General features: G+C 33.2%; 1 protein-coding gene across 1 annotated transcript; it reads left to right on the forward strand.

Moving 5' to 3' along the window:
* Positions 1 to 9,139: 9,139 nt before the first annotated feature.
* LOC136417866 (uncharacterized) lies at positions 9,140 to 10,641 on the forward strand. Its single transcript, XM_066403723.1, has 3 exons — positions 9,140 to 9,399; positions 9,459 to 9,649; positions 10,135 to 10,641. The coding sequence occupies exons 1-3, from the start codon at positions 9,192 to 9,194 to the stop codon at positions 10,639 to 10,641; spliced, it is 906 nt and encodes a 301-aa protein (XP_066259820.1). The 5' UTR covers positions 9,140 to 9,191.
* The last annotated feature ends 523 nt before the right edge of the window (positions 10,642 to 11,164 follow it).

Here is an 11,164-nt window from a genome sequence, read left to right on the forward strand (position 1 = left end):
GCGTGAATAGGACAACAATCGGTATCTTCAAAGAAACTATATGACGGTACGAAACTGGACGTGATATACTGTCTTAAACATCTTACGCTATCGTGGGAATATCAACCCCTACCAATAAACATTGCCGAAACAGAGATCACTGGATTGCAACCAAATTAAAGTATGTAACAACACCACAAATAAAAACACAAGAAATACAAATAAAATTTAAAAATTTTTTAGAAAATTAACTGAATGTGTCGATTTTAATGTTGTGAAAGTTTTGTAGTAGGAACCATTAGAAGTATGCTCATTAAACTTCACAAGCTTCCCTTTTTCCCCTATATGACAACACATTTTATTAATTTAATTTTAAGTAAAAATTAGCAAACACCGTTACATCTTACAAACATCGGATACTTACTAACAAGAATTGCCAAAATTTGGGGCCAACTTTTGTTATTGCCCTTAGCTTGGTCTTGCAATTTTTTCTTGTCATTCTGCAAAATTATCTCATACGCACTGTATCTGTATGATTCTGACATCACAGATATTTTTTAATTTTACCAAAAAATGGCCATAAATAGCTTACATGACTTATAATAAAAACCTCCACTGGTAAAATATCAAAATATTTATTTCAATTTTAGATAAAATCAACACATTATACGGAGTCTTATATGACGAGAAAGAGATAGAGATCATTTCCAATAAATGGAAAAGATGGAGAGATGGTTATACAGTTCATTTCAAATAGAAAATGTCATATAAATATAGAGCCGAAAAAGCTTCTTACCGACACATTCGGTAAATTTTCAATTACATTAAAATTTCAAAATCATCCATAATCTTTTATTTACACCTCCTAGAATTTAGAAGATATATTTAGTTCAAAATTTAGGCGAGTACTACTCTTCAGGATATAGATATTATGTTTTAATCGGAGTTGACAATCTATAGGGCAATGGTTGTTTTTAGGCCAGGACCTTATTTAATGTCCAGTTACTGTCTAAAATTTTTATTCAAGATTTTACCAGAATGTTCTATAATATGTGTAAAAATATGGCAAAAAATTCATGTAAAATTAGGTCCAAAAAAACTTCTCTAAAGAAGTACAGGATATTAAAGATTTTTAAAAAATGAGTTAGGCTTGCATTCAACTGATATCTCTAATCGTTTTCAAGATATTTCCAAAATTTCTGAATAATACAGTGTATAGAGTTTTTTCATCAATGAGTGAAGTTCCAAAAATTTTCTATATAAATTTGAATACTTTGGAAAACTCATATTGCAAATTTATAGATAAAATTGTATTTTCATTATTTTTCATATTACTGGTACACATTGGGAAGTAGGAGATAACAGCCAGAGATTGTTAAGTTTTAAAACGAATAAAGAAATTTAAATTTCATGAAATGAACACTTAGTGGAGGAGCACGAGAATGTTTCGAAAGGTTTGCCAAATAATCCTATATGACTTTCCATGTATTCCAAAGAAATACTGCCAAATCTTAAGAAATATGGATGGTTTAAAAAATCCGTAATAGATCAATTTAATATTAAATCCCGAAAGACCGCTTCGTGAAATTTAATATACTACAAGTATCCCAATATCAACAGCTCTGTTTATTTTACGCCAACCAAGATGCTGTCCCTTTAAATTTAGAGTTTATACACACGGAAATATACAAATGATCAGATTTTTCCACATAAAATTATTTAATCAGATGATACTTAACTGACGATCAACGGAATTTTCAGTACAAGAAATATGCATTAGTGATCCAAGGAAAACCTCTGTGCCTATAGATTTGCGCCTTACCGATATCGCTTTGTTTAGTTTTAAAGTTTACCGTTGTCATGATTTGCGACGAATTGTTATAGCATGGATTATAATTATGTTATTTATTAATTTAAATGTACAGAGTAAGTTTAAGAAACTTATGTTACGCCCATGGACGACCCCAGCGATTGGGTAATACTGTTGGAATTCCCAGCACTTAACACCCATCTTCGGCTGAGGGAAGTTAGTTTATGATTAGGATTTCCAGCATTATTCTTTGTCGGAATTAAATTTCGAATCTAAATTAAAAGTACCGCCAAACGAATACAATGGCTGGGCTTCAATAAAAGCCCAGCGACCATGCCTCTAAGTGCTACATTTTAACGCGACAAGGTAGCCTAGAAGCCGTAAATGGGGCCTTATCGGGGGTACGTCTATGGGCGTTGCACCTCCGTATCAGTACTTAAGGAGGGTGCGAAACTGAAGAGGCTCTCTTTTCTCGCTACCTCTTCACGGACTCGTGCGCGCTAGATTCTTCTTGCTCGTATTACGCTATTTTCAAGTCAACATTTTTTAAATAACGTATTTCTCGATATTGTTTATAATATAGTACTATAATCTAAGTTGTTAATGTTACCAATAAACCTTTGTTAAGTTAAGAAGGTTTGGTTTCTCTTATACGCGAAAAACAGTGCCTCTGAGACTGCGAACTAAGGGTGGTCCTTCATAAACGATCAATCCAATCCACGATCTTCGTAGTTCACGATAATCGTATCGAAAGGGGTGAATCGACCCAACCACGTACACGCTCCATATTTAGACCAAACAAGCGTAAGCTCAATTTGTAACGTTTAAATTCTTATTGAGTAATAATTTACAGTTTGTGCTATTCAAATTCAAAAACAGAAAAAACATCGATAAATTGCTTCAGTCATAACCGAAAAAGAATTACAAATACTGACAGTCATCGCATCTACCTTTACCAGCCTATGCATGAAATATGACTCAAGAGGCGGTCATTTTCAATGTTTGATTTCGTGAATGTATTATTTGTGCCTCTCGAGACCGAACTGCCATGCCAGCTGCAAACCGACACACTGTTATCGATTTCCACTGAAGTTGAATAGTTTTCCCGCCAGCAGGGTATGAATAATGACCATACTCTCATTCAATTACTGCATTCTTCACTTGGTATCCATGAAAATGACAGCCCACGATTTGGGCCAAGTCGAAACAACGGGGTGCACGTATCAAGAACACAATTCGTAATTGCTCCAATTAAACAGTTAACCGAATGTTTCGTAAACATTCAATAAGGCGAATTAAGTCCCGACAAGCGGCGGTTTGCTTTAGTTGTCTAGTAACGCCGAGGGTGTAATTAGTTTAAGAACTTTCGTCAAAGAACATGAGAGGTTTGGCTCTATTAGCATAGTTCCTAACAGGCAGCGCATCGAAGGTAATTAAATGTTATTGCAAGCGTTGTTTTGGATATCGTATTGCAATCTGGGAAAATGGCTTTTGATATAGGCAAGCACCATTGGTAAACTCACCTCTTTTATTTTAATAGATCGATAGCAGGTACAAAAGGAGACGACGTGAATGAAGGTGATGACAAAGCCGACAGACTTTGATCTCATTGGAGAGTATGGTTGGTTATCCTAAAAGCATTTATTCCGAGCTTATGCAAATGCATCAGGCCATTCCTTAAGCGCATGTTCACATGGATTTTTGCCATCCCTTGCATTGCTTAAATATTGCTACACTAATGGCGTTCCAGTGAAAATAGTCTATGTCAAAGGCGTGTAATGTTAACGGGTCAATTTGGCCCCCACGGGCGATCGATCTGAAATTTTTACCAATTGTCCCTATCACTCAAAAGACTTACCACATAAAATTTCAACTTCCTAAGTCTCACCAGTCAAGGGTAGGACGGAGTTGAGGGTGAAAATTTTAAAACGCCATATCTCGGGAACTATTCATTGTACAGTGTGGGGCAAAATGGTGCGTCCTTCAGTAACCACCTTCTTATTTTCATATACTTGGAGATTTATCGGTTGATGCCAAAGGGCCGAAATCTAAAAAAAAAAAAAAAAACTTAGGTGATTTTAGAGGAGTTCGCACTTTGGTACACTAACCATTTTTGCACACTGTGTAGAGGGCCTCTCGAAGTATCTACCCACGTTGAATCAGATTTGTATCAAATTCAGTATTTGGGATCTAACGATTCAAAGTATAGGTATACAGGGTTATTCACCCAACCTGTTCATTAGAAGTTTATTAGGATCTAAAAGTGATACGAATTTGAAAATTTGGAGTTAAGTTAAATTCGACATATACTATTTTTTTTAATGTTTTCAACTTGCTGTCACTTCCGGTTTAACTGGAAATAGTTGTAACTTGCTTATTTCAAATGGAACTCCCAGTATATTATTTTATTTTTAGATTCTACATAATATTTTAGGTACATTTTCTGTATAATATTCCTACTTAGTTCTTACCGTTTTTGAGATATTTGACCTTGAATTAAAAACATGCCTCTGTAATGACCAATTTTAAAATTGCATATCTCTGTAACTATTAAAGACATAATATCCATATTTTTCAGAATGTCAATACATAGTCTTAGGTTCACTCTTTCACTATTTACATGGCTTAGTATTATACAGGGTGTTCAAAATTCAACTCCTGACATTTACATTTTTGAAGTTGCAAAAGTCGTTTTTTTTATGGGACACCCTATAACTTTAATCAGTATCAAATAGAAAGTGTAATTCTCTATCGAACTGTATTAGGGTTACCTATACCTATTCCAAACCATTTTCGAGATAATTAAGTTTATGTGAAATTAATAGTACATATTCATTCTGGTAAATTTTTATTCTTCGCGTAGTTGGCTATGGAAAAGCAATAATGACAGATATTACTTGCGTTGTACGTTTTTGTTTTTCGGTGGCTGTTAGTAGCAAAATTAAAGTGAAACTTTGAATCAAAATGGAAGAATACACCAATGCTGATATACCAAAGCTCGTGAACTTTACGTGCAAAGGTGTCCTGATCAAAGATTACCTAACCGTGCACCTTTTTATCGGATAATTAATAAATGTCTTGAAAGTGGTAACGTGGAGGATAATAAAAATTAATTTTTGAATTGAAATTTTTCACAAAAATCTAACAATGAAACTACTTAGGCTATCAACTTTATTTGAAAATTTCAAAGAAGCATCAGATATTTGTGTTTGTAAACCTAAATACGGATAAAAAAAAATTGTGTTTATTTATTTTGCGTTCCAAGAAATGAATGGAAATGCTTTGTTTTCATTTACAATAAGAATTCAAAAATATCTCGATATGGAAGGCCAACATCTTGAACACTTGATAGATTGATAATTCATTTGATTTGTAAGAAGATTTTGTTATGTTTTATTTTCAATAAATTATTAATTATTGTTTACAATGTAAAGCATATTTGACTTTAATTCTTGTTAATATCACCGTAAAAAGAGGATGTGGAAAAAAATTCTTAGTGAAAGTTTATTATTTTTTAAGCTCTTTAAAAATCTTTAAAAAAATAAGTATTCTATTTAAATAAATGTAGTTGACCTTGAAATTCCTTCCAAATGACTTTGAATAAAAATTTTATTACGCACGTTAGGTTCCCCCTTGACAACAAACAATTTTTATTCGAAACATTTTTTAATTTGAAAATTAGTTTTTGAGGTAATTGCTTGTCTCACTTTATACGGTTATTTTGATGTATATACAGGATGTTTAGGTTATTTTGACGTTGCTCCTATAAGGTGTTAGTTTTACCGTATTATTTAAGTAATTTGAAACGTATTTTTTACTGTTGAACCATGCTTAAATTAAGTTGAAAATTTAAGAAAACAATTAATTCTACAGAGAAAATGTACTCTTGTTTAGGTTGTCTAAATCTATCGGTTTTTATGTTATTTGCATTTAAAAGGCTCAATGTATTTTACTATGATTTAAAATTTTTTTTATATTTTTTTATAGTCTTCAGAAGCTGTGACAAAAAATACAAGAAACCATGAATATATTTAAAAATAATAGAGAAATTTTGTTTAACATTCAGAGACATTTAAAAAAGTGTATTTTAAAATATATTGAGGTAGGTAGTGGACACTTCCAACATCTGATTTGAAATTTGTCATTATCACTATTACCAATAATTGTTATTGTTATTCATTGTTGCTTTGATTACCTCTCCATACTTTTCCTTCTTTTAAATGAAAAAAAAATCGGAGCAAAATATGTTACTTTGAACCTTTTATGTGCAAATAACTTAAAAACCAATAAATTTAGACAACCTAGATAAGAGTACATTTTCTCTGTAGAACTGAGCATTCTTTTAAATTCTCGACTTGTTTGAAACATGACCCAACGGATAAAAAAAATATGTCTCAAATTACTTAAATAATACGGTGAAACTAGCGTCCTCTAAGAGCAACGTCAAAATAACCTTAAAATTCATAATTCTCACACTAAAAAACATAAAACTACCAATTTTCAGATAAACTGTATCAGTCCTTTTCAGGATCAAAGAATTATTTTTTTTTAACTAAAAGGTTTAGTTTTTGATATGTTAAATCGTAAATTTCTCGACACCTGTTGCATTTAGGTATAGGACATGGTACATGAAACACACTTAGAATTTTATGTAGAATTCAAAAATGAAATTAGAAAAATAGGTGTTTCCATTTGAAAAAATAAAGTTGGTGGTCATATTTGATTTTGGGACTATTCTGTATACATGAATTAACCATTAAAAACACATTAAAAAAATTTAAAAAAACACAATAAAAAATCAAAATCGACGTGTCCGAGAATTTTGGCTGCATATATTCGACATTTTATTTATATGGACGGTTCCATCCGAAACTTCCACACTGTATATGTACTGAAATCCCTGAATAAACCCGAATATATTTAAAAAACACTATATAATTTTGTTATTAAATGAAGAAAATTTTATTAAATCTGCCTATTAATTTTATAGCCAATAGTTGAACATTTCTTTTAAACTTCCACGCCCAGTATGTCACACACACTAAAAAATAACTTTTCCGTCTCTTGATATTCTTTCATATGTTGGTAAAATTACTACATATAAAACGTTTTTATACATATATATTTTACAATATTTTACGAAATTTTACAATCCCCTTTTTTGCCATGATATGTACGAGTCTTGCAACGAGCAACGAAAACCATAGCAGAGCAGAGATTAATTACACATTTGCATTCAATTTTGGAGTGTTTCAATATTTATGAAAAACTTAATTTTTTTTGTAATGTATATTGTAGTTTATGCGAACACTGTATATCTAGTACGTTGCAGTCATAACTCAGCAATCTATCACCCACATCCTTTAAAAAAATTAGATTAAAAGTGCACAAGATACGTCATATAACAGCTATAGCAACTCACTAATCCATTTCGCGCTTATTGTTAGTTGCTTATTTTGCATTTTGGCATTTGGAATTATGCTAATAGGAGCATGTTCATTTGCAGAAGGGCTTGAGAACATAGCCATATTGCACAACATGCAATTCACCTATTATTAATGCGACATGTGCAACAGGGTCGAAATTTGCTTGTCCATTTTAATAAAATAACGTAGAAATGCCTAAAATTAGAGCCAAAGTAATTATATACAACAATGAATTTAATAAACCAAAATGTGCCTCAATTAATCATAAATGTCTTTCTTATCTGTGTTGAAGCTTTCAGCCCAATCATAGAAGTACAATTGTGCCTAAACAATGGAGAAGGCAAATCCTCGATCGATAATGTTTTACCCTCCAACGGTGTTCTTCTCAAAATGTTTGCAAATATCTCTTTCCAGAAGTTCTGTATTTTCTGTGTTAGATGTAATCTCCCTTATAGTGTTCTCGTTAGTACTGCTAGTGCTGTTTGTTACCAGTTTCCTAGGTGCTACTACACAACTCAAATATCTAGACTCAAGTCTCTCCTCATCTGTGGTACTGCTTTACTCAGTTCAAGTTGTGCGACTTGCATTTTCCGGATTTGAAGTTCTGCGAACTAGCTGTTTCTTCAGGCAAGAATTCAAAGCAATCGTCAAGAGTTTACAAAGCGTTTACATAGAGATGATGGGGAATACCAGTAAACCAGAGAAGACAAAGGCTTGGTTTTATAGATATTTTTATATACAAGTTGTGGTAGTAATTATAAAAGCTCTGGTGTCCCTTTTTGGACGAAGAGGAGAATATCCGCTCGTATTAGTTTTAGGAGAACAATTTGAAACAATTTTTGAGGCTACGTCAACTATACAGCTTACCTGTATGCTGTTTGCTATAGGGGATATTCAGACTCTCATCAATTGCCGTCTACAGCAACTTGCGATTAATAATCAAAATAAAAAATATTTAAAACTAATTAGAGACGAAATCGGGAGTATTATGCAATCCTATAGTTCCTTGGCTGATATAATCGAACGTCTGAACACATACGCGGGGCCTATTTTGCTAGTGAATGTTGTCAAACTTCTGCTAAGTTCAATAACATATCTCTTCTACGTATTGAGGCTCTTAAAGGAGTTCAGAGTACTTACTCATAAGTTAGGACTTATTTTGAACATAGCAACAAACTTTCCTTATGCCTTTGTAAGTAGCTACTTATGCATATTAAGGGCAAATAAGTAATTATTTCTTATTTTCAGATCAATCTGCACATGATATCGTTCGCTGGACATATTGTGAAAGAAAACGTGAAGAAGACATACATGTCAATTTACGTAATACAGCAGCATCTTCCAGTAAATAAGAAGAGAAGAGATTCAGAAGGTTTTGATGGTAATTTATCGCTTTTGGAACATACGGTTAGATGTAGATTCCTCAATATATCCGGTTCAGGCTACTTTGATGCAGATTATTCCCTGTTTATTGAAGTATTATCAGCGATCTCATCTTTTACTTTCATATTTCTCCAATGCATTTTCTTAGAACAGAATATTTCAATCGGGCAGACAAAAGAGTCAAAGATTGTTTCCAATAACACTCAGATCTAAATAGTTTATCTTAAATTTAGATCAATCACCTTTAACCGTATCGTCATACTAACATTACGTTAAAAGCGTAATCAACAACTCAACAAGACAATCCAACTGGATGCTTCAAGAAAAATATGCTTACGATCAACCATGAATAACAAGTGACTGGGATAGACCAGTCCAATTGTCGTCTTTTTGATATCGTGGGCTTCTCTGTGTGTGATCCTAAATTTATCTGCATCGTCTTTAGCGCGAGTTTGCATTCAAGGTTTTGTTTGTAATTGTAAAAATACCTTTAAAAGTATTTACGCACCTTTTACACCTTGTTACTTTCGTTTGACAGTTATCACTGCAATCAAATCTCTTGTCAATTCTCAAAAATTATTGTAGTAGAAAAAATGGACGAATTGATTTTAAATTTTGTGAAATTCCTGTCGAGTACCGTCGTTTTTCGTATTATCTCCTATCCAAATTTCGCCATAGAGATCCTTTTAGCCACAGTAGTCTGCGTCGTTCAGGCCTTACTCATTTTCGAAATCAACACTTTAGTAAGGAAGACCAATGCTAAGGTCATAGCCAAACTCCGAATGAAACATCCAATAAAAGGTTTTTAGTTCATTTAGTCTCAACTTAACAATGTTATTTATTGTCTTGCCCTTTTTTAGAAGCCGAAAGCATATCTTTTCATAGCTTGGTCGCCATGAAGACCACCACGCAGGCTTTCCACAATAAACCGGATATTTATCAAATCTACAGATCAATAAATCCAAAGGGGAGATTTGACAGTAAGGACAAGAACTTTGGATGGGCCGTATCTACAGAGGACTCGATGATGCGGCATACGTTTTCAGATAGAGTAAGAATTATTCTATTTTAGAAGAAAATTGATTTGACAGTCCAAAATTTCATACCTGAGGGTTAACATATCAGTGTATCGATAACTTTATCAAGATCATTTCCATGGACACGAGAAGATTGACCAATCCTCTGCTCTGAATTTTTCTTGCAAGATAAAGTTACTAGAAGTTTGATACGTTGTGATGAAATGATTTATGGACCCTTCATAAAATTGTTATAATTTCCTCCTCCATTAATCTTTTACATTATAGAAAAGTAAGAAATAGGTAAATACTCGAATTTTCTTAACTGTATTTTTGATATAGCTTCTAGGTAACTTAGCATGCGCAACATGATCTTTAAGGAGTAATAGCAGGGCTTAACAATGTAACAGTGTTCATGATATTCATGAACATTAAATCATTTTGGTGGACACATTTTTTTAGTTTTTCCCTTTCAATTTCATCGAAGAAAATTAATTGAGCATTCCCCTCTCATCCTCAGGTGGAGTACCTCCTTTCAACTACCCCTTCTGAATATGTGAGATGCGATCTTGCACGCAAAAGCCGCGAACAGAGCCTGCGCTCCTGCCTTCAGTCCCTCAAGTTCCTACTCGAAAGAGCATTGAGCAACGACGAAGACGATTGCATCACCATATCCAATACCGAGATCCAAAACAGCGTCAATACTCCCAACGAAAGCTTTGAGCTTGAACTGACCAATGATCATGCACAAATCAATAAGTTTACTTCGGCCAACCTGCAGAACTCGATGGAGCAGACAGCCCCGAATCATTTTTTGAAGTCTCCACTTGATCCTGAAAAATTGATGTCCTGGATGTATAAATGCTCAAATGTGAACCTTTCTAAAAGCAACTTTGACACGAGAGCAAAAACGAACAGTCATAATGAGGAAGGTGATGAGAAGGATATAGGCCGGTATTTGACACTTCAGTCTAACGAATCATTGAGTCAAATATATAGAAAGAAAAGAACAACGGGTGATTTATGAGTAAAATGGGGGATCTCATTAATTAAACATCTATATAAAGAAAATTTAAAGTCGTGTAATAATATTTAATCATGTGGATATTTTCAATGCGAAACATAATTGCTGTTTTAGTACAGTCTTTGGCTCATGGCGTATCGATTTTCATAATAAACTTTTCAAACGGAATTCTAATTCATTCAAATGACTCCAGTGTTACCAGCATTATTACATTTTTAATTTGATCGTTAGTCATATCATTGAAGTAATAATGCTCAAGGCAAGCATTACATGTTGTGTGTGAAGTTTTAGCCGTGGGTATACAACTACGTCCCGACTCATTAGCTTTGTTGCTATGAAGAATCTTAAGTAGGTACGTTTTGATTACTTAAAATTTCATCGGGCTCTTATTTATATTCAGTGTTAGTATTGAGTCAATTAGCGAAATTATTTTATTTCCCTCTCTTAATCTCAGTATTCAGATACTTACCTAAAATGATATTAAACCTCCAGAACTCGACCTCCTTTCTGCATGTCCGGCAATATT

Source organism: Euwallacea similis, chromosome 2 (genome assembly GCF_039881205.1).
Source record: "Euwallacea similis isolate ESF13 chromosome 2, ESF131.1, whole genome shotgun sequence".
In the NCBI taxonomy this organism is placed as follows: Eukaryota; Metazoa; Arthropoda; class Insecta; order Coleoptera; family Curculionidae; genus Euwallacea; species Euwallacea similis.

What these genes read in the sequence shown, in the direction of transcription:
- LOC136417866 (XM_066403723.1), top strand. Translation starts at nt 9,192, where the DNA reads ATGGACGAATTGATTTTAAATTTTGTGAAATTCCTGTCGAGTACCGTC. An exon ending in AATGAAACATCCAATAAAAG is followed by an intron (nt 9,400 to 9,458) that starts GTTTTTAGTTCA and finishes GCCCTTTTTTAG; the next exon opens with AAGCCGAAAGCATATCTTTT. An exon ending in GGCATACGTTTTCAGATAGA is followed by an intron (nt 9,650 to 10,134) that starts GTAAGAATTATT and finishes TCTCATCCTCAG; the next exon opens with GTGGAGTACCTCCTTTCAAC.